The sequence below is a fragment of the Betta splendens genome, chromosome 4, assembly GCF_900634795.4.
Source record: "Betta splendens chromosome 4, fBetSpl5.4, whole genome shotgun sequence".
Taxonomy (NCBI): Eukaryota; Metazoa; Chordata; class Actinopteri; order Anabantiformes; family Osphronemidae; genus Betta; species Betta splendens.
In genome coordinates this window covers 12027252-12054606 of record NC_040884.2, presented here as the reverse complement: position 1 = coordinate 12054606, position 27355 = coordinate 12027252, and the positions used below count along the sequence as shown (strand labels likewise).

The 27355-nt window shown below is 47.3% G+C and overlaps 1 protein-coding gene across 7 annotated transcripts in view; it reads right to left on the bottom strand.

Moving 5' to 3' along the window:
• Positions 1-27355, bottom strand: part of ntng1a (netrin g1a) — a 71227-nt gene that overhangs the window by 15905 nt on the left and 27967 nt on the right. For all 7 annotated transcript variants that reach the window (XM_055508159.1, XM_055508160.1, XM_029146371.3 and 4 more), the window contains exons 3-4: positions 21123-21766; positions 4211-4383 (exon numbers count right to left, since the gene is read on the bottom strand). In XM_055508159.1, the coding sequence (XP_055364134.1) occupies positions 4211-4383; positions 21123-21766 (817 nt within the window). The remainder of the gene's footprint in view (positions 1-4210; positions 4384-21122; positions 21767-27355) is intronic.

Genomic DNA, 27355 nt, shown 5'->3' with positions numbered 1-27355 from the left:
GAAACCACAGTGGCTACAATTAAAATGAAAAGGAAGGTGCGAATGCGTGGCACTAATCCAATACGCCGTAAATAAATGTTATCATTAATGATAATCATTAGTAAATACTTTTCTGTAAAACCAGAAGCTTGTGGAAGCTCTGACCGGTTGCCAGGTTGGACACATTCCTGCCAAAGTGAGAGGTTTTGAACTTTTATTTTGTGAACAACATGTGGGGTTCGAGGTGATGGACAGTGGATAATGAGCTGGACCTCTTGTGCTGCACACACAGCATGCGTTGTGTCACGATGACCTGTGGGTGGTGATCAGCCTCATGTCCACGATACTGTATGATGTCCACGATGTTCACGAGACTGCAGGAGCTCAACAAAGAGCAACAAGCGGCTCGAACACAACGCTCCAACCAGTAGGAGGTCCGGCTCAGTGCTACTCGCTTTGCGATGCGATGCTTTGTGTAGTCACATGGTTTCAGTCGGTACCTGCTGCAGTACCTGCACATTAAAGTGAGTGGCATGAGAAATATCTACAATCTAGCAGCAAACCCGGCAAAGAAAAAACACAATATACTGTAACACACACTGTAAGCTGCATATTGTAACTCGTGTGTTTGTATGATTGATAAATGATGAAGTATGAGACACAGGAAACGTGTCATTGGCTCCATTTCTGCTTTGCCTTTGCTTCTTGGTTTCATTGCGTGATTACAATCCTCAAGCCGTGATGTAATGTGAGCGGATGAGCATTTGGGCCCTTCGCTTCCGCCGCGATGCTGCTTCTTCCCAGAGAACAGGATTAACAAAGCTTTGATGCTTCGCTGGTGATTTTGATCATGGCTGAACTCTGCTTGTGAAAAGTGATGACGTAGTGGGACAGCGAAAGTTTCTCATCGGTGCCGGATGCATTTCAGCACAGCCCTCATTCGCTGTGCGGTCGCGTTTCAAATCAGAAATCTCCACTTTTACCCACCGGGACTTATTGTCACGTCTGTTCAGATATTCTAGAGGACGCTTTAAGCAGCAGGACCTGAAGCTGAGACTGGCAGGTCTCACTGCTGCACCCACGCTGCACTTGAGCTAAGCTAAACTGAGCTAAACTAAGCTAAACTAAGCGTCCTGTGCCTCTTCATTCAACACGCGGCACTATACATCGCGAAAAGGGACGAAGGAGAAAAACTCTGCAAATCCCGTTATCTATTTAAAGTGTATTTTAGGATTTTGCCTTTAATATAACCTTCAGGATAGATTTTCACAATTCAAAATCAACTTTCCAGAGGCCACTGTGCGCTGGCCCCTCTCTCCGTATCCCCCGCCCTGCAGTGAAATGAACTGCCATGGTTAATTCTCCAACTGATCCCTCTCCTTCTGTCTCCACAGAGGGAGGAAGAGAGAATGAGTGAGGCTGAGAGGAGGCTGGGGGAGTTGGGGGGGGGGGGGGGGGGGCAAAGAGAGAAGGAGGCAAAGCTAGACAGACAGAGCCCACCCCAGAAGGCTGAGTTAGCCGTGACAGAGAGTGATGCCCACTTCCCCTCCTTCCACCGCCGCCATCCTTTTTCCTTCTTCATCTCTTTTTAAACCCTCGTCTTCATCCTTCCTCCCAGCACAGCGCCGTTGTAAGGCGACATATCATCCCTCCTGACGCCACACCCCCTTCAGATGATGATCCATCGATCTCCTTATCGCATTGGACGACTTGATGGGCATAGTGAAAAGAAATTAAATCTTAATTAAATTCTCATCGTTGACAAATTTGTCTCCGCAGAGCGCCCATATGGTCCCTGGGTTGGCGGGAGAGACAGTGAGCGCTAAGGAGACTTCTGGAATTGGTGTTGAATGAGCGTGAAAATTACAAAGCAGCACAAGGTGCATTTTTCTGTCAGCCTTGTGCGTGTTTTTCTATTCAGGAGGGACAGCCTTGCATTTCTATGGATTTTTCACAGCATTATTACATTATGGATTTTTTCCCCTTCAAGACAAAGTATAATAATGCAGTTTATTCTAAGACGGGTTTCATGACTTGCAGGGCAAGTGTGTGTGTGTGTGTGTGTGTGTGTGTGTGTGTGTGTGTGTGTGCGTGTGTATGTGTGTGTGTGTGTCCTTGTGTCGTTATCAGTGTGCATGAGGCAGTTTTAAGCAGTGTGTGTGTGTGTGTGTGTGTGTGTGTGTGTGTGTGTGTGTGTGTGCGTGTGTATGTGTGTGTGTGTGTGCGTGTGTGTGTGTGTGTGTGCGTGCGTGTGTGTGCAGATCTGGAGGAGCACCTGTGTGTCACCTTTTTTAATAACGCGCGTCAGTCGGGGCTCTGGGGATGGCCATTTCACTAACCCTCCCTAAGTCTCATAACGCAGATCCTCCGGGGAGGCAGAATAAGTCATCAGTCCTCCTCGAGCAACGTCGAGGGAGAAAAGCCGAAATCATGGCGGATGCAATAAGGAGACAGGACGGGGATAAAACGGGAGCTTCAAAATGAATGCCTGCACACTCCAACCACAGCCCTGCTGCAGCTGGGCCGTGGCAGCGACCCTCACTGAGGAATCCTCTACCCGCTGATAATGTGCTCTCAGCTGATTACTTACTGTGCATCACATACTTTGACAGTTAAAAGGTAATTGCAACCAGTGCTGGAAACAAATTGAAGGAATATCTTGAGGGTGAAACTGTGTTGTATGAACGCACAGAGAGAGAAAACATCTACGAGCAGGTGTAAAGTGGGCTCCGAGAGGTGTTAGTTACACCGAAAAACCACAACCACAGAGATGCAACGCAACCAGCACAAAGCGTGAGCATGAGGAGACAAACAGCACGACCACAGTTTGCGGTCGCCCTGTGTCTCAGTGTGGAAGCGATGGAGGGAACCTTTCTATTCCTGTACCTGCGGTGTTATTATCCACTCAAGCACAGATGTGTCACATGCACTGTGGGAAACCGCCACGCAAAGACCGAACACGCTGAACAGTGTTGGCAGTCAAACTATTCACGCAGGCGCCGAATGGAGCGCTTTGAACAACAAAAGGTCAAAGGTCGTTCTTCCCCAGGGATGCGGCTGTGGCTCTGCAGCCCGGGCTCTGGACCCACAGAGACAGTGAGGCCACCACAGATTGACTGACTGGAGGCTCACATCAGCTTTGCAGCCACAGCTGGGGGCTCCACCGTCATTTACCCTGCAGGTAAAGTATGGCCACTACTGTATGCTGCACATAGTGTAGATGTCATCGAGCTTCATTACAGACCTGCTCCACTGTGGGATTGATGACATTCCACCTGTACAAGCCACATACTGGTTATTAAATATTCTTCTTCTCTAAGCCTGTTCTGTCACGTTTCACGGCTTCATGTCAGTCAGACGATCATGGATATTCCAGTCATGCTAGTTCTCCAGCCTTTCCTGCTTCTTTGAAGTGCTGGTTATTAGAAGTGTCAAACACGACATGCTATTAGTTGGGATTACGTTCCATCACTCTGTAGGTTCCTTTGTTATCCAGACATTATGCTCGCGTAGCGTTCACATGTTCGTGCCGAGCGCTTCCTATCGTCTGCACAGAGAAGCTGCAATGATTGTCATGAAGCCTTGTGTGTTCTGTTTGTTCTGCTCCTTTCGACCTTTTTTCCGTATCTCATGCTGCTTTAATGTGTTTTTGTGCGGCTCCTCTGTTTGGTCATGTTTCCTGCATGTGAAAGAAGAGTTCATCATCCAGGTCATGTATTTTCTGATATAACTGGCTTCATGTCCTTTATTAATCATTTGCAGTTTGTTCCTAATGAGCCTTTTGGCTGCTGCTGAAATGTTAACTACAATGAAAAGTCTTTTTCATTTACCATTGGCCTAAACTGTACTTGAGCAGTTTGCCCCTATAATGAACGTTCATGCAGAAACAGGCTCAGTTATGGAAAACAAAAGACAAAGGATGCTGGGATTTTGTTGTCTTTGCTTCTATACTTAGGAGCAGCTTCTCTTTCACTGTCAGATGATCCAACTCCACTTTTATTCATGATGATTTTGCATTTGTATTATTTCGTTTTGTTCCCTGAAAACTCAAGGTCAGGTCCAAGGAGATGCTCTGAAGGCGGTGGAGTTCAGGCCCTGTAGGTTTCAGGGGAGAAGCTCAGCGCCTGAACCTCCTGGTCCATGAGACAGGTTTTATTTCATCGGGTTAAAACCCATTTGAACCATCAGATTTAATTAGCCCCTGCTTACGAGCGCCTGCGTGTGTACTCACAGATATTAGCTGTGCCCTTGGGGATGGGCAGGTAGGAGCCGGCGCTCCACGCTCGCCCCTGGTAGTTCCTCTTACAGCGGCCGCAGTCGGGCCCGGTGGTGTTGTGTTCACACTCACAGCTCAGCTTCTCTTTTTCATACACGCAGCTGTTGGCGTGAAGGTTGCACTTGCACCTGTCAAAGAGGAGAGAGGGGGCAGGGACGGGGGTCGGAAAGGGACAAGGATGTCAACATGAGTGACTTTCTCAGCTCCGAGTAAACAATGAAAAAAACAGGCTGCTTCCATAGCGACGCGGCTGAAGGGCAGCGCGTCCTTGACTAGCGGAGCCACCGGAACAAGCGGCGCTTCGCTGACTTCAAAAACGGGCCGCTTCAAAGGAGACGAGCGTTTGCGAAAACAAACCTGGCATCGTTATTTCCTTCCTCTGGAAGGCAGCTCGCGCTTTAATTGTTCCACTGTAGGACGTGTAACTGCGGAACGGCGGCGGGTCAGGAGGGAACGCGGAGCAGAGCGGTACAAGGAGAGGCTGATGGAAACAAGCACCCAGAGCCGGGCTCGGCGCTAGCCAGGGGGCAGCGCGGAGCAACAGCCTGGCTGCGCTCCCTATGACAAATTAATATCAGATGAGATCCCAGAAACATATTTTCAGTCTGCGAAGAGGAACGCCCCGAAGGTGCACTGAATCCTCACCCACATCCTGCTCACCAGATCCCTCACTGAACAATCAACTCAGCAACATCTTTCCTGCTGGAGCTCGATGAGCATCGGGGAGAGTTCTATCTGTTAAATGAATTCATGATCGTCGCGCGGCACAAAGCTCTCTGAGGCGTACATTGGACTGCTTTGGCGCGTTCCAAAGAAAAGAGAAGGAGATCAGAGAGAACAAGAAACACTATTATAAAGCTTTAGTTCGATGCATTTTAAGAGAGTCCAACTGTTTTTTTAAATGGTTTATTTAACAAATGAAGCAGGGGAATTTTTCAGCTCCACTTCTTCTAATACTAATTTGATTATTCTGGCCATCCTGTCTCTGTTCCGTACTGGTCTGCTACTACAAGAGAGTTTAGACGGAATAACTCTGCTGAAGTTGCCAACACTGGCGCAACTTCAACACAAAACTGCAAATCTGACTTCCAACAGTCGTGACTCATCGCAGATTAATGGCGTTGGGGCTGTTTATTTTGGGAAAAATGCTGAGAGGCAGACAAAATGGCACGATTGAAGCCACTTCCATTCAGCAGTGCTTCTCTTTTTTCTTGCTGGCGTGGAGGCAGAAGGCATCATTTGATCTGAAAGGAGATGGAGGGAGGTATTAAAGCGGGTGATGGCACAAATAGCCCGGCAGTTGTATTTGCTAATGTCTCAGTGAGAAACTCTGGTGACAGCTGGCCTCCTTCGCCCTGCCCATTCTGCTTCACCACAGCTTAGCTTGATCCTTGAATAAATAGAACAATTCAGAGGAAAAGCACAATCTTTAACCACTTGCCTCATCTCGACCTTGATACTCAACTTATCCCCAAATGCTGTGCAGACTGTGCTCTGATAGCGAGGCGAGTTTCAGACGCCGCTGTCCGTGGTGCTGAACGTTGGACCGACCAAGCATTCCCCAGGAAAGTCCCATTAGTGGGGAAATGTCTGCTAATTTAGATTCACTGTACTGTGGCTACTGTATGCTATTCAGGCTGCTGACTTCTGGAGACGCTTCTGCCGTCGTAAGCTAGTGTTTGCTGCTTAGTTCAGTGCCTTTTGAGTCCAGCTGGTGTAGTTAGCTGCTCGCTAGTGAAGGCTTTGTTTACTCACTTCACTTGTCAGTTGCTTACAAACATCTGGCAACACAGAATCTACTTTGTTGTCAATGCTAAACTTTCTACAAAGTTGTTTACTTACATTTCCGTGGTACTTGGAAGCATTGTGTCTATTCTGCATGACCACGGGCTAATTTGCTGTGTCCTTTAACAAGGTGGGGACGCCAGCTTGCTGGAAGTAACTAGCTCAGGTTTGGAGGCAAATGTTCTATAGAGCTGAGATCAGCTGTGTTGGGTTTAAATCCTTACCCCACATTGTATCTGATTTGTGCTAAACTGAGGGTCATTGTCCGGAAGATCCATCCGTGCCCGAGCTTTAATCTGGTGCATATTTAGTGTATTGCATCACTACCACAATATAAAGCTGCCACAAAGCTATCTAACAATATTCAGTGGAAATTGATTGCTCTACCTCATTAGCGTGCGCATGTAGGTGTATTTGTGTAACGGTGCTGTCGGGCAAAGCGACTGCACACGTAGCCCTTTGTGGTTTAACCTTCAGCTTCTTTTAACACCGCCACCATTTTAATCAGCGTCCAGAAATGATAGCGCCGTCGGCATAGTAATGGCGGCCCAAGGGGTCTCGTACCCGCCGGCGTTGTTGTGCCGTCTGAAAGTCGACGCCCGCGGAGACCGGCTCACCGCTGCATCAGCAGATGAAGTCAAGCAAACGTGCAATTAACAGCATTTTAATGGGAAGTTTCCTCATATGTTGTGTTTTCAGTCCTTTATAGTTTGCTTTGAAAGCTCTGTGGGCTGTCTCCTCCTGACTTTCCCTCCGTCTTTGTGTCATCATTTCTTCATCTCTGTTCTCCCTCCACCTATTAGGCTGTCATTTCTGACTCTGTGTCAGTATCTCGGAGTCATAAATATTCATGGAGCTAAGGCATCTTTGTTTTTGTGTGGCGCTCTCAAAGTGATATTGCTCAAGGCATTATTGAGTGTGCCAGCCACTGCCTGTGAGCTAAAGGTCCTGATATGTATTCATAAAATTACCCATGAGTCTAGCAGCTCAAATTGCAAAAAAAAAAAAAAAAAAACTTGACTGAAGTTTTGATTGTATTTTGTCTGTGAGAGGGGAGCAAACATTTTCTCCTAACTGACATGGGTTTAAAGTTTTCCCTGAAATGTGGGACAATATTGTTGGGTACAAATTTATTATTTTCTTTATCCCGGTGGAAATGTGAGCAGAGCCGCCCGTTGAGACGCAGCTTACCTGGAGCAGTGTGTCTATGACCTCTGCGGTAATGGGATTCTGATTGACACCGTGGGTGCAGGCTGCATATTGTGCCTTCACAGTGATGATGCCAGCAACAAATAAAAACAAAGCATAACAAGGCTTTTTGTTTTTTAACCAAATGCACCTTCTTTATTTCCCCTTCGCCATTATCAGCGTGAGTCCAATCAGCTGAGCTCATTCTTTCGCTCATTGTACACTCGAAGCCAAAACGTATCAGCTGCTAATTAATAGATAGTATCTTCAGTCCAGGTCTACGAGATCCCTGAGCTGCTAATTCCAACAAATGAAGCAAACCTAACTCAACATGCTCCTTAAGTGGGTTAACTAAGTGAGGCAATTAAATTTCAATCTAAGGCCCAGGTGTTTTCATACGCCTGCCAATCGGGTCAAACTAGCAGGTGTGTGTCTGATGTGAAGACACACCAGGGGTTGGAGGGGAAGGCAGAGGTGGTTCAGAGGAGGCACTGCCTTAATTACGTGCGAAGGAAATGAAATGAAACACGGGAGTCGCTGGAAAATGCCTGGAGGCGCACGTGCGGGTGATCTGTTGTCAGTGGAACAGGTAATCACACGCGCAGAATTAAATTTTCTATATAATATATTTGTCCTGCCTCCCTCACCTCTTAGTCTCAGGCTGCAGGGCATTGTGGGAAATGGACGGAGTGAGATATCGGCACCAGCGCTCCTCTCAGAGGATGCCCCCCCTCCCCTCCCTCCCCCACAGGCAGCCTGCTCCCACCCACACGACGCACCCCCACACTGGCACGGTGCGTTCTCCGCGGTACCTCCGGTGAAGATGTTGACCCCATCTGTTGTTGTGGTTTCATCTGCCCAACGGCCGCGCTGCCAGTTCTCACCGGGCTTTGTTTCGTCTGAAATAAGAAACCTGCAGCTCTCCGTGCGAAGCTTTCTCTCTCCCCCGCCGTCTGGACCAGTCGACTTTCTCTCCAGTCACAAGTTTCTAAACCTTTGTGTAAACTGTGAGGTATGTGTGGTGCCATTTTACGAGGACCATTACGTCTCTTTTGCTATCGGTAGAATGGATTTTCCTGTTCAGCAGCTATTGTGCTGCATTGAATAAAACACAGCGGTATTGACAAGTTCATGCAGCCACAGATCCGATCATTGTTATTTCGCCAGTCACCTGTAAAATGATTATTTATTATTTGACCTTTAAGTGATGCTCAGATTTTTTTTTTATCTTGCACATGTTTTTCAGGACATTTGAGCCCTGATATGAAAACATCTCCATCAATTTTAACTTTTTATATCTGAGTGGGACTAAGCGTTAGAAAATGGATGGGTGGATGGCTTATTTGCGCGAGATGCGGTTCTTGTTTAGACTTTGCAGAGTCTGGCATCTCACCTCCGGAGCTGTCGGGCTTATTGATATAGGTGACAACCACAGACAGACACACGGGAGGGAAACACGTCGCAGGCAACGCCGGCGCAGGCAAACAACACTTTTCATCACAGTTTATAAAGAGGAGAAACATGTGAGCAAATGGCTTCACGCAGGGGAGACGAGTCTCCGTGAGCCGCAGCCGCCGCCGTGTGGAGCGGCGCTGCCGGGCCGAGCTCGTGCTGGAGGAGTGCGCGTCGGGAGGTGACTGTGCCGAAGAAGCCAATTAAGGCTGCGAGTGGCACAAAGTTGTGACCCAGCTGCTAAACTAGGCAAGCTAAATTGGATATTATTTTAATGATGGCGAGCTGCTTTCAGCTGTGCCTCTAAATATTTTATCATAGATCTCAAAAATAATGATAAATATTTATGGAATACCAGGGGCATCCATTAAAGGGGGTGGTCAGCATGGAACTGGGAGGAAGGTGCTCCTTCAAGACATGAGTAAAAAAGGTGTTCCATGCAAATTCACAACCCTGAAGATAATATTATTTTATGCGCTACATTATCATTTTATGTTATTAAGTTAAGTACTATTAACATGAGTTCAGCAGAGCTGAATAAAACAGTGATTCAAATGAATTGTGTCAATGGTGACAGTTCACATCAGCCTCTCCTTTCCTCCACACCTTAAGAAAAAAATATTTACATATTGCATTTTTTTAATATTTACACAATATTAAACAAACTGAAATCAACTTAAACTTAAATAAAATGTTTTGAATTATCATAATTCGTCAAGAATTCTGCAGAAATAACAATGAATGTTATGGTAAAATAAGGTTTTCTGGCAGATGTTGATTAGATTATAATTATGTCATCACTCAACCAATGAAAAACAACCACATGCAAGAGATTCAATTGAGAAATTAAGAGAGAGAATAATCGATTAATCAATGGGCTGCCTATCAAACTTAACGTCCTTGTGCTAAAGGTTCTACACTGGGGAAGAATCACACCAATCATGCTAATGCAGTCTTGTGGCTTCCAAACTGGCCAATGAGTGCTTTGCTCCTCTCTGCCACAGGTTTTCAGGAGACCAGGATAACATTACAGTATATTATGTGAGGACTCTGCGACTTGGCTTCGTCTTCAGTTTGCAGCCTTGAGGTGAACCCGCGGCCTGACTGCATCAATCTGTCTGGGCCATCCATCTATCGAAGCCTCAGCATTACTAATGTATGGAGTTGGACATGCTATCCAAGCAGGAGTCAATCAAGAGATCTTTACTGGCGCTGACAAGCCAAACCCGCTCAATAGAATTGACGCGAAAGCTTTCAACTAAAGACTGTGGCTGCGGACCCGGCGACGGCAAGTACACTGCTGTGGAGGGAGGGAGCTGACGGCTGGATGGTGAGGATGAGGATGGTGGCGTATCCATTCAAAGTGAGGTCGGGGGGAGAAGTGTCATTTCATAAGCAAAAAGCAATGTCACTGCAGTAACACAAAGTGGATGAGTCTGGGTAGTGTGTGTGTGTGTGTGTGTGTGTGTGTGTGTGTGTGTGTGTGTGTGTGTGTGTGCGTGTGTGCGTGTGTGTGTGTGTGTGTGTGTGTGTGTGTGTGTGTGTGTGTGTGTGTGTGTGTGTGCATGTGTGCGTGTGTGTGTGTGTGTGTGTGTGTGTGTGTGTGTGTGTGTGTGTGTGTGTGTGTGTGTGTGTGTGTGTGTCCTGTCACAGCATCTAACCTCTGACTCATCTGCAGCTGCTCCTCTCCTCCTCCTTCACAACCTGACATCTTTGGATCAGCAGCTCTATAAGTGTTGACTACATTCATTACCTGCACGATCGCAGTGATGAGCAGTTGACAAACACGCTGCAACACAACTGAATGCAGCATATGAACAAGCACCAGTTGGGCCATGTGTTGCTGATGTGGCTGCCCGTTCCAGTGCCCCCCCTTGTTACCTAATCCTGATGTGTGGAGCAGACATTCCCATGGTTCCAGCCACCGGGGGCCAGAATCTGACACCGGGCCAGGACCCACAGAGCAGGTGTAATTACAGAAAATGTTGGCAGTTTCCTGACTAACAGAGGTTAACTCTGTTAGTTACAGTATATGGGACATTTTAATACCATTCATCAGGGTCGCAATTTCATTATTATTGATACTACTTTACTTGCTATACAACACCGTGAAGGCTCACACATCTAAAAACACTTTGAGTAAAAGTATTCCTTTGAGTAAACAAAGGAATGTTTAGGAAAGACTTGAATTTCGTTACGTTCAACCTGACCATATTCACTGGAAGTGTAGTTTAAATATCAGTCGCAGAGCTTTGCTAATATATAAAGAAGTGATGTCGAGAAATAAGGAATTTTTTTGGCTAATAGTCTCTAAAGGTAGTTTAGTAGATTAGTTTTAGTTCGAGGCCACATCAAAGTTAAAAGGGATGACATTCAGAATACAACATTGTGCAATAGTAATTCTAAAAGATCCTAATAGATATAGCTGACAGTAAAAGCCACTAATAAACAGTGATACTAATAAACGTATGTAGCTGGTTGATGTGCGGTCAGCTCAGTAAGTCATCCAGCTGGACTGGGCCCAGACCAGCAGCTCATCAACCATCCCACACCATCACTGACTCATCCACGTGACTGTCTCTCTGATTGGGCTTCTTGCTCCCTTCTGTCGGCCTCCACTGTTCTGCCGCTCCATGGCCAAACATAATCAGCCCTCATCGCGTTCCTCGGCCTCCGCACCAGAATCGCTCTCCATGACTCCACCGTCCCATTACCACGCCGCTCTCATTCATCGCTCCCCGCCGTCTCCAGATCAGAACTCGGCGTCTCGCTCGGGGAGCCCTCGCGTCTCAGACGAACACAAACAGTCCGATGACGCCGTCAACACTTCTCCCTCTGTTGGAGGAGCTGTTTCTGCGAGCGGGAAATGATGCCATATGGTGTTTTCTTCACAGACAAGACTCCGTTCTCATGTCGCCTCTTGCCGATATGGCTAACGCAGTGGGACATCTGACTGGCGCGAGCACGGCCAACTCTTTTTTGGTACTTCTCATTATGCAATGCTTTAAAAGCTAAAAGTTGAGCCGTAGGTGTTCATGTGACTTTTCGGGCCCCACATTCATACTCAGCTACAGTACAGTATGCAGCATCTTCATGTCCCAAGGACACACACTCACAGGGACTTTGCTTCTGTAAGATTCATTTTGATTTCTATATCAAGGCTGCGTATTGAAGCGGCCTCCTCACTTACATGTACATTTACTGGATGATTTCCCATATTAATGCATCCTCATCAAACAACTCTGCAATAAACCCTCCCTTATTAAAGCCATTGATTTGGTTTTAGTTCAAACTCTTATACGCAACCACAGGTCAATCAATGTTTATATTTGTTTAAAATGTGAATAGTGCTGCTGTCTTAATCTCACTGCAATATCGTTATCATCTTATAGAAACCCAAAGGCTGTGATGTGTTTGTGTGAACCTGCCTGTTGATGCATAAACAGTATAATCCAGTGATGTGTCGTTCAAAAAGGAGACGGCTGATGCTTCGTAGTGAACGAGAAGAGACGACTCCCGCCGTCGGCGCTGCTGAAAATCCATACACACAACCGCGAGACTGCTTTTAGGGGCGCAGCATTCGGCCAATCACGTGCAAGGATTGACGTAAGGGGCCAGACGCTCCTACATATAAGACAGCGAGTGTAGTGAGGGGAGCCAGATTTAAAAGTGAGCACATCGGGAAAACAAAACAAAAAAACTCCACTAAACATTATTATCTAAAGTCTTATAATGTTAAGATCTAAACGTTTGATAAAAATGTTAAACAGTAGTGACTGTGTATTATTCCCATCACTACAGTATTATGATCAGACATACTGATGCTGATGGTACATAAGCTAAAGGGTTGTTTCAGATTAATCCCAAGATAAATGTGGATCAGCAGTGGCTGAACACTCTCCACTGCTGACACCGGTGTGGATGAAGAGGAGGTCAGGCATGGAATTAGTCCTGAACCCCTGACAGAGGGGCCCATTACCAGGGCGACTGCAGCCAATGAATACAGAGGGACCACACAATGAGGAGGGCTTCTCCACTAATGAATGGCTCACAGCCTAAATGTTGAATGTGGTCTGTCGACAGAGAGGGTAGAATCCCCCCTGGTACAATCTGTGAGGAAACGCAGTGAAACCTGAAAACCAAAATCACAAATCAGCTCATTATCTGTCGACGCTTATTTGGCATTTGAAGGTACTATAAAATGCTTATACCGTGTACTGTGTAGTGTGTGTGTGTGTGTAAGTGTGTGAGCGTGTGTGTGTCAGCTACATTTGGTTTATGGACCTACGTAGTTATCACCTTATATGATTTTTAAAAATTCACCCGCGTCCAGACTTGATATAGAATTACAGTATATATGGTTCCACCACATCCCGTCTGCACCACAAACACACCTTGTGCCTGATAATGCAGAGCACAACGTGTAGTGCAGTATTCCAGTCCAAGACATAAATCCAATTTGTTGTCTGTGCTGGCTACTAATAATGGTAAACCCACTGGGAGAGAAATCAATGCACAAAATATCAGATCTGCATTATCAGCAAAGCAGCACTCGACAGGAAAACAAGTGATATTGTATCAAGCTGGAGTGTAAGCTTCAGCTTCTGGAGAGAAAAATGGATGTTGCCTCATCCCTGGGAGCAGGAAGAGGATTTGTAGATGTGACACTGATAGAATCTTCATGTCACTTCATATCTGTGGAGCAGGTCGATTCCTCCGGCCTGTGATAAAGAGTCAGGGATTGGTCGGGTTCGGTGTCAGTGGCGTGGACGTGTATCGCTTGGTGTTATTGGTACAGAGAGCTTCAGCGTACTTGATCTAATCTAACACCTGCGCTGTTCGCTATCACTGACACCGAGATATTTAAAGTTCCACCACTGGAAATACTAACCCCACAAAAACAAAGCAGCACCGCTGAATTATTTGATAAGCATCAAATGAGATTCACGATTGATTTAACAATATCTAGATTAGACTGTTGTATAGAGTCTAGTAAGTAGATAAAAGTGTATTGAACACAAATCACGCAAATGAACACAAAAAGTAATAAATAGTAAATGTATTTTTAAAAAAATGTAAATATTGAAGGATTTTTTAGACGTTTACTAGAATTTCAGACAAGAAAAAGAGACGTATATCAATTATCTGTGATTTTTTTTGAGCATGGGTTTTGAGCTAAAAAAAGGCTGCTCCTTGGTGCAGGCAGAGGTTGTCATAATTCGAATTAAACCAAGGTTTCGATTGCATTTGAAGACAACATTCTTGCACAGTGCAGCGCTGTATTCAGACGTGCAGCCATGCACGGGGAATTCACAGGAAACAACACATGCATATGGATGAAATGCTGAAGACATCGGTGACACTGTGCATAAATCTGCACATTTGCAAAAGTTATTCTGAAACTAAGAACAAAAAAAAAGAGTGATACTGTAAATATAAACCAAAACTAAAATTGTGACTATTGTCATTTGAATCTGGCCAGACTCAGGTTTAAATGTGGGTCACATTAAAATAGATCATGAGGATTCTCTCACCTCTGAGCGAGTTAATAAGGAGCTTTATTGTGGCGAAACAATTATATCTTTAATTCCTACAATATAATTCTGCACTTTGACAGCTAGACTTCTAACTTGTCCACTTCTAAAAACATCAGCAGAAACATGTCTCAGGAGAAAAAAATAGTTTGCACTCAAAGCTTTTCTTTATCCAAACTACACCTACAGTACAGACGTTTCTATGCACAACCCTTCCTTTATAGATAAGAGCTGCAGCGGCAGGAAGGACCCAGAAGAAAACACTCTTCTGTTTGTGTTATGAATATTAAAAAAAATGAAATAGAGCCTTGTGAAAGTACAGCACAATAGCTTTAAGCTGGATTGTCTTTAGAAAGGGACAATTCAGCAAACAGAGAGCGTAAGCAGCCAAAATCCGGCCTTCTTTCATCCTGCGTTTATGTGCGAGTAGGCAGCACAGTCAAAGACAGAGGAGGTGTTGCACAGTGACGGCAGCCAGAAGAATCGGAGTTAGGAAAGTGTAGATTTAACAGTCGGCGACTTGAAAGTCCAAAAGTTAGTGCTCTCACTCGTCGTGGCCTCGTGAACCCACGGGGCGGAAAAAGACGCTCTGTCGGGCGTCCGCCCTTGAAGACGGACGCACAGAGTCGCTGTTTGATGGAACAAACCTGAAGCCGCCTGAACATCGCTTGTAATGTATACATCTGTAATAGACCACAACAGGCTCTGATGTAACCGATGTCGCTGATGTGGGATCCGACCGTTCTGTGCCTCAGGAATCTGTGGACGTTGCGTAACTCACATGGCGTCGGACCGACGCAACACGTGTCCTGGTGACATTTCAGACAAACGCGTTGAAATGCCATTAAAGCATCCCATAGGTCTAGATTCCTGTTATTCATCAAGATCACTGCACATAATGCAGGCTGTTGCCATGGGAACAAGCGATAACCTTGCAGGTTAGCCCGACTGTTGACCAGCTTATTACACTGACTTTAAACAGGACAGCTGCAGCCTGACTCCTCAACCACTGTGACCTTTATAATAATACAGGACAATTAGGCTGGACGAGCTCCGTGGGGTTTCATCCCTCCACTAGTGCTTTTATATAAATAAATGCTTTGTGTCATCATGTTATACAGCTGGACCAGATGTCATGCCTGTCAGATATTATGGTCTGCTGAGCCTTATAGGCTCAAAGGCTAAATACGTGCCACTCCTTAATATGAGCTAATTTGGCCTGTGAGCCGGGGCTTTGATTGACAGGAAGCACATCACCGCGCATCCAGGAATGTGCCCAGTGCTCGACCAAGGTGGGCAGACGCTGCCAGGAGCCACGTGCAGCTGAGGCATGAAGACGGGGCTCGTTCCACTCCGCTGCTGCCAGCGCGCTGCACCTCACACTCTGCCTGCGCCCGTCTCATTCCTCACATCCACCTTCTTTTTTCATGTGTACAGTTCACATGTGTATGGCTTTGGGAGGTTTGTGTATCTGGCAATATCCAATTAATTAGAGAGGAGGGGCTGACTGTAATATTAATACAGACACACACACACACACACACACACACACTGGCTGTGGTCGTACCTGCTTCTCTAAATGCTTAATAAAAGGCGTTTCCTATTCTCGTCCTTTGCTCGAGGAGCTGTGTGCGACAAGTGGGGCCCTGCAGGGAGCTTTTTATTGGACAGAGATGCATCCAATTCGTCTTGTTTACCAGCTTCTCCCTGCTCCTCTGCAGCTGGAGTCAGAGGAGATGTCATTGTAATGCTATGCAAACCTTCCGATGATCTGAAAGGCGCCTCCACAGCAAACTTTTTCGCTCAGCCAGGTACCACAAAGTTTCTGCCCCAGCTGATAAATATTTCTTTTGAGCTGCGCAACCTGGCAGACTCGAGCAGGGAGGGCATCAGCTACAGTGGAGATGAACCAAAGGAGGAGGATCAAAGGCAGAGAGATGTGGAGAAATGTGCTGGACAGAAGTCAAGAACAACAGGTGATGAAGGTGTTCATGCAATGAGGAAGAAAGACACACGGGGACCAGAGTGTGAGCCGTCGGTAGCATCTGAGCAAGAAACGTGGATACACGGAGGTAAACTGGAAATCACCCTCTCAGTGATCACTAATTCATTCATTCATTCAGTTGGAGATGTAATCCTTCTATCTCATCCCACTTATCTCTTATAACGTCATTTAAAAGCCTTGAAACAAAGATGCTCGGTCTTGGCTGGTGTCCATGAACCTTCAATAAAGAGTTATCACTTCACTTACTAACTTGAGTTCACCAGTTGATCAGCCATCCCACGCTTCCAAGGCCCCGTGGGCTCTCGACGCGTAGGAGGCGCGAGAGCGGCGCTTCAGACGGAACCGAATCAAGCAGCACAAATAAATAAAAGGAGCGTTTTCCCTGCGCACTTTGATGAGAGGAGGAGGACAAGCAGGGCGAAGAGGGGAGAAGGCACGGGCGGGTCGGAGCACGAGCCACCGTGAGTAATCCTGAGGCATGTACTGCTATGGCTGTAACAGTAGCCATGGCTATAACCTTCACTGCTTCTTTATGATGCTATTTTATCGCATTTCACAATAAAATATCAGCATACTCTCAACATATGTCTATACCTAAGAAAAATAATATTGCTATAGTTTTATGCTAATGAGATTACATCAACTCCAGCAGCTTGTCTGACATATGTATGCTTCAGTAATAACTTTGCACAATAGTAATATTGTGTCATTTTTGTATAGGTTGAAAACATATTTTATATAATTCGACCTCAGTAGGTGTCAATCAAAGTTGTTTTACTCGTGGTGTATTTGCATTGTGCTAATGCAGAAGAAGGCGCCTCCGTCTGCGTCCTGGGGATCAGACTTATCTTGTCCCACAGATACGGTCTCCACCTCGGTGACTAATGTGGACTGCTGACTAAAAAAGGCTGAAATGCCGAGCACAGCTCCGGCTAAGTAGATGCTCATGGTGATACAGCGCGAGCGAGCGGGAGAGAAAGGGAGCGAGACGGCGGACGGTCGGGGATGACTTATTCGAGGGGGACGAGGCCAGCGAGAAACGTGAAATTAGCACAAATAGATTATCTGTCGACCACAGGCAGGCCTAAGAGCAAGCCAAGCAGAGTGGGGGGGGGGGGGGGGGGGGGGGGGGTGAGGCAAGAAAAGCAGATTGACTTCCTGTTTGCTCCTCCCTTAGGGGAGATCCGATAGAGCCATCACTCACCAAACTGCTGATCTATAGTGGAAACAGCTGTATTCAAAGCACACCGCTGCAATTAGAATGCAGCGAGAGGCGGTGACAGAGCGAGCGAGCGAGCGAGCGGCCCGTCCCTGCGTTCTGAGGGTCCGTTGGCCTCTGATAAGCGCCTCCCGTTATCACATGCACTGGGTGGACTGGAACGAGGAGAGCTTCTTCCCTGATAATGCATCCATCATGATAATCTGCTGTACTGCACTTGACACTGACGCGTCTGACTACAATATGTGCTACTATTGCAAAACATGCATCTCGCCAGATAATAACGGTCTCTAATACGTATGCAGCAGAAGAAATGAAGGACATCGTGGAGGTTTTATCTCAGTCCGAACATTGTTTTAATCATCCCTATGTTTTGCTTCACATACAAATGATGAGTACTTTTGGACGACCTTCAGCACTGTGCTCCTGTAACCCTGTCACACAGTGAAGTGGCAAACTCAGCTGTCTTGAACCCAGCAAAGTCTGTTCAATCTCACAAATAAGAGACTTGAAATTGAATTCACCTAAATATTAAACCTGGGCCGAATGGTTCTTCTGCAGGTAGTCATCTTCTCGTGTGCCAGACATTCATTGGGATAGCTGAGCATGAAATGTGTAGTCAGTCAATATCTTACTAAAAAAGAGGAAAATGAACAGCAAGTGCACTCGTAAGTGCTACCATGAAAACAAACACAAAGCCTGAGCTCAACAGCCCTCACCATAACACCATTGCATGTGAGCTCAGGTGAAGCAGAGCTGGGGAGAATTGAAACAGAAATTTGAATGTCTGCAGAAACATTCTGAGATGTTTGAGACGTTGACCTTGTGATGGACCTTCACGTCCCCCCTGCAGTCTGTGAACACCTGTGGTTGGTTCTGACCCTTTATACTGTACGCTCCTCAAATTAAGGCACAGCTGCCACTGCTGCACATTTGGGTTAGGGACTTGTCACCTCATTTTCTTTTATGTATCTATGGACCAGAATGGAAAAATATGTAAACTATGTGTGAAGCAGCACGGCTCCAGATGATCTCAATATCAGCAGAGTATTTGGTAACAGGTGATGGTTTTGGTGTCAATGAGCCTCCACCAAAGGCTTAATCTGTGCAATCAAAGACGGGCCGTGTCATCACTTTACGCCAGCTTTATGATAAAAGCCCTGATCACTTACAAGATATGATTTCTCACTGTGCATCCAGGAATATAAGCCGAAAACAGGAGAAGGCAGAACATCAGATCTGCCAAGTTCTATTGGTTCCTGTTCATAAATGGACCAAAAACAGCATTGAGTTCTTTGGCTGCAGCGCGTGTGAAGGTCCTCTACTGAACAATGGACGTGGGCGTTTTAAAGAAACTTCAGGTAACAGTGAGACATTTAGCAGGGAAGCTGGGGTGCATACAGTAGTTGTTCAGGTGAGCACTTGTCTTATGAGCAGCAGTGCATGAGCTGGGTCTTTATATTTAATTCAAGGCAGAGGCAACTCTGCTCTGGACAGGAGGAACGGAGCGAGGCCGGTGGTGGGTGACAGACCCACTGGGAAAGGGATCCCTCAGCAACATGAAACTGGCCCAGCTTTAATTACGCTGTATTGATCATAGGTGGGGGGAGGAGGAGGGGGGGGGGGGCGATCAAGAAGGAGGGGCAGTTGGGAAAATGGTGGGATGTAGTTACTGTAAGCCACATAAAAAAAGAGAAACGCAGCGATTCCGCCACAGTACAGTACTGGAAAATAAGACCCGCACACGGGCTCAACGCTGCTGACGCAACGAAACGGTGACGGTGTCAAATTCGTTTAAGTCGCCGGGCGCTTTGATTGTTCGCATTCATCAGCACAGCTCCACGCTTCGTTCCGTTTGGAACCCTCTGCATTGATTTCCCCCTCCAGAGCCTTTGCTCGGGCGCCTCCTTCTAATCACCCACAGTGGAGCGGTCACGCACGGCACCGCTGGCTTCCCACCAGCAACTCCAGTTAACAGACGCGGAGATGCTGCTTATTCCCCGTCCGCCTCTGTCTCTTCGAGCTCGACCCAGTTCGGCAAAGAGCTTAGGGTTCTTTCCTCCTTTCTCATATTGAGAATCTGCGAGCTCTCCTACGTGGTTCCTCCACAAACACCCACTGCACACGCTGGCTGTGGATCCGGGCCCATTTCAGTCACACACACACACACACACACACACACACACACACACACACACACACACACACACACACACACACACACACACACACACACACACACGGGCCTCGCTGTCCCTGCAGAACGGCTCCCACAGAGCTCTCGAGGGGCGGAGACGACGGCCTCCGGGTGTAAGTGAGCGTATCTCATTATGGCTGAACTGTGCGTTACCTTTGGTAAACAGGGGGGGACATTGCTCACTCTAAAAGCGGCGGGCTGGTAAACGGCCGCGGCCCGCTGGTGCAGCGCGCCCATTGCTCAGATCTACAACCCCACAGGGATGTATGAGTTCAGTCACGATTAGTCAGATAGAATAAATAATCTGCGCCCGCGACAGCGCCGCTCGTTCCAGCCGGCGCTGAATGGATGTCCCGCCCAGCTCTTTTGTGTTAGTAAATTCCCCCAAGTTATTTTTGCCGAACGACCTTCTCAATCACCGGAAAAGTCAAAAATTCAATTTGTGAGCGAGCCATTCATTATCAGAGCCGCTGCTCAAGGGTACCTGCACATTTACGGAATGTGCAGGGTGGTTGGGTTTGAATGGCACATTAAGGAAAATCAACAAAACCAGAGATTCCTTTTTAAAAGCTTGGAGCCATTTGACAATGTGTATGCGAATAATGTCACAACAGGATATTGTAAAGCAGCTGTGGCTGTTATTTTTAAAAACACCCACCTGATGCTCACAGGCTTTTTTCAAGCTGCGTGGTGCGAGGACGCTGCGACGCGGCCCCTTCCTGAGGCCGGGCCTCACACTGTGAGTTCAACTTCCACCCGTTCAACTGCTCCGATGCTCTCTCGCGTGTGAAGAGCGAAACAAAAGTAATTAAATCCTAATTCCTCCGCTGCCGCGTCCACATCTGTTCTGGAACAGCTCGCGTCTGCGCTCCAGCGACTCGGCAGCGGCGTCAACGAGCGGGCGAAGCCTCCCGCTAACGCTCTGATGGCGCCTTGTTTTCATGTTACACGACCCTCCGCGGGCTCGAACGCTGAATCAAGCGCTAATTACAACGCGCGGTGACCTGACGTCTCCAATGCTACGTCTGATGTCCTCCACGGGCTAATAGGCGGCTGAGCGAACGGCACGTCCACAAACAGCCGGCTTCAGCAAGCCGTGAGCAGCTCGCTTAATTAAGACGTGCTGACGACCGGTGAACTCCGCACATTGTTATGGATCCGCAGCCTAATTGAAAAGAATGGTAACGGCCGGGGCATTTTTCTCTCGTGCTGGGCAGCTGCACTGTCACGGCAATAAAACCATAGGAAAAGCATTGAGGTATCAACCCACAGAAGCCTCATTAGGTTCTCAAGCTTAAATCCTTCAGAGAATCTGCCCAGTCATGGCTGATTAATCTAAGGGGTTATAACCCTGCTTCATTAATCAGTGTAAATGTAACTGCATGACCAAAACCTACTCACACACTTTTTCCAGGGCCCTGGCCCGGATCTCCACCTGCTGTTGATCATGCTTATTTATCATCCATACATGTAGAGTCTGGTCTCACCTGCCCTGCACCTTGATGTCAGAAACAGCATAGAAGTATCTGGACAGGTTGTTCTCGTCCACCATGGTGGCGCCCGTCGCAGGCCGGAGCAGGCGGATCCTCAGGTCCGTGATGGTAAAGAAGTCCCTCAGGTTCTTGGTGGTGTCCAGTTGTCCGTAAAGCGAGGCCATGTTGTGCAGGCGCGGCCCGGCGAAGAGCGCGAAGCGGTCCTTGATCTCGAAGCGCACCGTTTTGTCGTACTTCCACACGTAACCTCGGGAGTACTCCTCGGTGCAGATGATGTCCAGCAGGGTGTGCTGGGTCAAGTCCTGCGCCGTCTTGGGCTCCATGGTGAAGGCATCCAGGCAGTCAGTGGCATAGAACTGATACGGCTGCCAGGTCCGCCCGTAATCCAGAGACTTCTCCAGAACCATCTGTTCGGGCCGACCCGACTCGAAAGTCAGGATGATGTCGTCGGTCAGCTCGATGGTCTTGTTCCAGGAGAGCGTGATGTTGACCAGCAGGGCCTTCGGGTACTTCTTCCAGGACGTGGACTGCCAGAAGGTTGTGGGGTTGCGGCCCTCGTTGTCAAACATCAGCTCCGGAGGGTGAGCGAGCTCCTCGGTGCTGGCGTCGCACTCGTTGTTACACATGTATGGATTCTCCTGCAAACGGGGAAGAAGACAAAACGGGGAGGAAGACGTGGTTAATATAGTCTAAAAAAGGTGGATTCAAGGAGAACGTCTGGGAGTGTGCATGAAATATAGTGTTGCAAATCTGTCTGTATGAGATATTTCATTTTTCTCCTTCATAAATATATTAAGATTGTTGCATTGTGTCCTGTTTTACCAAGAGAAGAGAAGCAAACCATCCTCACTGCGATCAGATGATCTGAATACGATTTGATATTTGAAATGTATCATGTGTTCCTGTTGAAAGAGGCCTTCAGAAAAACATTCATCCGATTTACCACAAATCATTACCAGGCGATGTTCACTCCGCGCTCCCAGGGGGCTCAGTCTGAGTGTCAGGGGGAGGAGGCACTCCTCCAACAGAACCTTTCAAGTGCTACAAGCTCCAATTTATCAGGACAAGATAATCCACTGCTTGATTAGGTGAGCGATGTCACCCTGTGTGTGTGTGTGTGTGTGTGTGTGTGTGTGTGTGTGTGTGTGTGTGTGTGTGTGTGTGCTCGGTGGTGGTAGAGGCAAAGAACCAGGGACAGGAGCCGGCCTGTGATGTAAGACGCTCTAATGAAGTGGTGAGGCAGACATGGAGTGAGTTAAAGGGGAAACAGCTCCATTCAGCTAATGGGCTTTGCAACTTTTTCCTTGTCCTCCAAGGCAAGGTGACAATGAAGCGGGGCTCAGTCAGGCCTTCTGACGGTGGCAGGGCCCCATTAATATCCTGTCTGGAGCCGTCCCCTGCAGGTTTCTCCCAGAGCCGGACGCCGGCGGTTGCGAAAGCGACAGAGGCGGTGGGAAAACTCGGCTCGGGTTCGAGCTGACCGTGGCGGCGCGAGGGGAGGTGTGCCATTAAGTGCGGCATCTGCTGCACCGTGCAGCCGCGGGCAGATGTGCCATAACTCACACGCGACAGTTACGCCTGCTGTGGGGATGGACACGCACTTGGCATGCGGCACCACAGTAACCGTGGATCCATCGGGGGAGAGTTAAACCTGCTGCTCTGCTGTTTCTGGTTGAATGTTAGGATTAGGTGGTTCTTACATTCCCCGATTAATTCTACTTAACTACTTTATGTTCTTTACTAACTAAAAATATCTTTTTCAAATTGCATTTTAAGAATGAACTTCTGTTTAATGCAATAAATAATATATACAGTATCAAGATAATATATAACATAACATAATTGTTCTAGCTAATAATATGTAACAATCATTAAAGTTAATGTAGTCACCCTATTTTGTGAATGTTATAGAATCATTTGTATTTCATTATTACCAATGCATGGATATCTATGAAGCATTTTATTGTTAGAAGAAATGCTGAATCAAATCAAACATATGTTGCATATGCAGTATTATTCTGAAACGCAATCAAAGCTCTAGTAGTGGAGTTCGTAGAAACGATAGAACAGCTGTTACAAACTGGTCGGTGTCAACAATTCATCTATAAATGTTACATTTGATTCACAGTGTAACACAACGCAGTTTTTGTTTATGTGTGTGTGTGAGCCGTTCCTCCATGTGGGGTCAAACGCTTGCACCTCTGTGGCTGAACGCGTCCGATCCAGAGACCAGCTGTTACACTGACGCCCACATACACTCGCTGACGTCCTATTGATCCCTGTGGCCGAGCAGCTGGAACGCCGGCGGGTCGTCCACCGCTCCCCGAACACGCAGGTCACAACCCTTTCATTACTGTCTCCTCCGCTTCTCACCTAACGACAAAACGCTGCCTTTATGAAGATCAATACCCTCCGCGGTCGCCCTGAAGAAGAGAAAAGGCCAAAATGCTGAGTTGACGGCCTTCAACTCAATCAATGGGGTCCGTGTTTTAGTGTAGGGCGCTGCTGAGGGCTGTGTTAGCCCGTTAATGCTTTGGCTAGCATTCAAATAATTGACATCTCTCAGCACAGCAGCGTTTCTGTAATTACAAAAAGATGTTTCTATTAATCCCAGCGTGATGATAAGTGGCCAGGATACGAGTGTGGGGGATGGGCAGCAGCGGAGGTGGCTGGAGCGCATGGGTCAAGCTAAACCGCCGCTAATAGAGATGCTGTGGACCCACGCAGAACACACGCAGGCCTAATCCCATTATTACGCAGTGTGTAACAGTGTGTGTGTGTGTGTGTGGGGGGGGGGGGGGGGGTGATGTCAGGAAACTGCTCTCAATTCCTTTGGCGTTTATCCTTTATTGTCAAACCGTTCAGGCTAATTTCACCAACCGGCTGGAGGAATGAAAATCAACAGGATAATGAATTACAGCGATTTCATGCAGCTTCTCTCCAAACACCAGTGTTATTTACAGTTTAGTCTCTGGCTTCTCTAGCCAGCATTAACAAGGGTTACGGGCAATAATTAAGCAACTTCACTATCTATGCTTGCGAGTCAAGGAAACAGTGTATTTGCTATTGTCTTTGACTGTCTTGTCCTGTGTGCGACCCATGAAACATAAGGGAATGATTTCTGACTTCCATCCAGATGCATTGATTGACTCTCAATCAGAACAATCTGTTGGTCTCTACACGTTCCTCAACTGATCCGTCTGTGCATGTGAACTGTCCTGTGTAATAAAACCATAAGGAAAGTCTGCTTTGGTTGTAGAAATGGCTGGAAAAATACTGTAAGACAGCAAATAGTTCTGATTACAGAAAAACAGAGCATTCATGCGCTTTTTGTAGCTGGGAGCAGTCGTAGGTCATCTGTTGGTGAAGCAGAGCCTTTAGACACACAGGAGGCTGAGCGACCAGGGTCAGGGCCTCCTCATCGGCCTCGATTCCCCCCTCACTGTAATAATGTGCCTGATTCCTCCTCCGTAAATGCTCCTTCTCCTCCAACACGCTGTATGTGGGACAGTCTAAAACACAACCTCAGCAGCGCTTCTCACAATAAAACATTTATAAAACGTATGCCCCCCCCCCCCCCCCCCCCCCCCCCCCCCCCCCATGCCACCTGTCCCTTTATGTAGCCTACATACCGAGGCAGTCTGTGTGTGTGTGTGTGTGTGTGTGTGTGTGTGTGTGTGTGTGTGTGTGTGTGTGTGTGTGTGTGTGTGTGAATGGGTAGTGAAGATGCTGCACACCGTGAGCTGGAATATGTACGACGATAATGAGGGGGAGGTAAAAGAATGGGAATCTACGAGCCCCTCTTCACTATTCGGCACTTCATCCAGTACGTGACACTTACTTAAGGAATTTCTTAAACAATACACTTCCATGAAGCTGATGCAGACTTGAGTGGCGTAATAACATTATTGTGCTGAACGTCTGAAGCTTCACAGCTATTTTCCTCCACTTCTGCCCAGAAATCCACGCCTCCGTGTTTGCATCTCTCTTTCTTTCTTTGCAAGGCGTGCGTGTGTGATATGTATATGTGTGTACGACGGGGGTGGGGGGTTAAAGGCATTCCTGCTGCATTAATGAGACCTTGTGTTCCACGATAGATTTCTTCACCCCAACCCGGGGGCTTGATTGAAGCAGCGCTCTCAATTTCAAACCCCGCTCCCTCTTCAGTCATGCCAGCACCTTCGCCGGGTCCCGTCTCTCTCTCCCACTGTGACGGCTGGAGCAGACAGAGGGGCTTAACCTGGACGTGGAATGAATATTGGATGCCAGTGTGACAGATTACAGTGGTAATAGACACCCAGGCGAAATCCTCACAAGGATTACAATCATATTTTCAAATGGCTCAGGGTCGGCCAGAGGTCGACCGGCCTGGACCGTGGGCGGCGGGCTCCTGTGTGTGCGGCAGCTGAGCCTGAGAAAAGGCCTGCTTTAGTTGAGGATGCCATACATTTGAATATTTTATTTTAAGGTCGCCCTATATAAAGCAGACTTGATAATTATTAACCAGTTTTATTAAACCAAACGAAACGTTTTGCAGGACTGGAAACAAGGCAGGCAGCAAACTGATGAACGCTAATGTTACGGTACCTGTGTACTTGAGTGTGTGTGTGTGTGTGTGTGTGTGTGTGTGTGTGTGTGTGTGTGTGTGTGTGTGTGTGTGTGTTGGGGGGGGGGTCTTATGAGGCGAGACGATGTGTAAACGTCCTTGTGTTGCGTTCATCACAATCAGTGGCATCGATTTAGCAGATTTATGAGCCCTAAAACAATAGTAGAGGAAGCCAGCGCACATTCCGGGGATATAAAAACAATTTTATATTCCATTATCTTCTCCATGGCACGACGAGCCCCACCTGGTGCCGCTGCCAGATGCCTGGAGGACGGGGCCGTATCTGCTGCTTAAGGGATGGTATATTTGCGAGAGCGGGACAAGTGCACACATCAGGGACTGCAGCCGAGCCTTGTTTGATGGCTGCATGAACGTCTTCAGCACAGACCGTTAGGCTGAAAGATAACGCCGCTGTGGAGCGGCACGGCTCCGTTTAGCTAGTGCAAAAGTGGCCCATTACCTTTAGCAAACGGTCCCAACTCTGTTTTGCTTTTTAGATATTTCACTTTTCGTCCGAGTAACTTTTATGCACAACTGGCCCTCAAGTATCATCGTATAAAATTCCGAAACCTTAACAGCGGTTCCTCCTGTTGTGCAACGAAGCAGCCTCATGCTGGTGCGTTTGCCCCCAACAAAGCCAAAATGGATCGCTGTTATTTTCCTCCGTTTCCCAGACACGTGTCATTCATCTTTTATTAAAATGACATTTGTGCTGTGAGCTCGTGCACCAGGGCATAATCGATCTGCCGGCTGCTGAAATGCTACACCTCTCAATCAAACTGTCCCGTCAGATAACATGAGGACCTGGACTTTTTCCGCCATACTGTACATTAAGGCTTGAAAACAATCCTCGCCCGCGGCCGTGATCAGCCCTTATCTCTTGGCGGACGGATCCTTCAGGAGTTGACATCATGAAGTGGAGGTTACAGCGCGTCGCACTCTCTCCTCTGTCTCTCCGCCGTGCCGGTATTTTTAATGGCGTGATAACGCTACGCGTCCTGTGTGGGGGCCCTCCGGAGGGGCGTGGATCACTGTCACCTTGACCACGTCCCCGCGGACGCTAACGCCGTCGGCCCTGCAGCAACGCGGCTGCCGCGAGAATTAGTGCCGTGTCGTTCAGTGTCGCGCTACCAGTCGGACAAACACAAAGGAAAAGGCCACGTGTGCGTGTGCTTCTGCTGATGGGACCAGCTTGCAGGGATCACGCATAACATTAGGACATCCTGCCTAATGTCCTGTTTTTGCTCCAGCTGACTCTAAAAGAACCCTGGTTAGGACCCGATCTCATCTGGGATGTGGATCATTTTTCCAGAACATATTAGACTATCCGCCGACCGTTTTACAAACCTTCTTTACTGTGATGTACTGTATTGTAGTCGACCAGTGTTGGGCAGCGATATTGTGTGTTCCTCGTGTCAACTGTCTGACGGTCGAGTGATAGAATCCAAAGTCGACATTTATTTCATTGCTTTCGTGTAGTTCCAGGACTTGCTTGAACCTGATTACAGTTGAGGTTATTTATGCAGGATTCAAAACCTTTCTACAGCCACCGTGCATAAATTGCCCTGAAGTAAATGATTCAAACGTGTATTTTCTAAAATTTCATCTTCTACTGTTGATA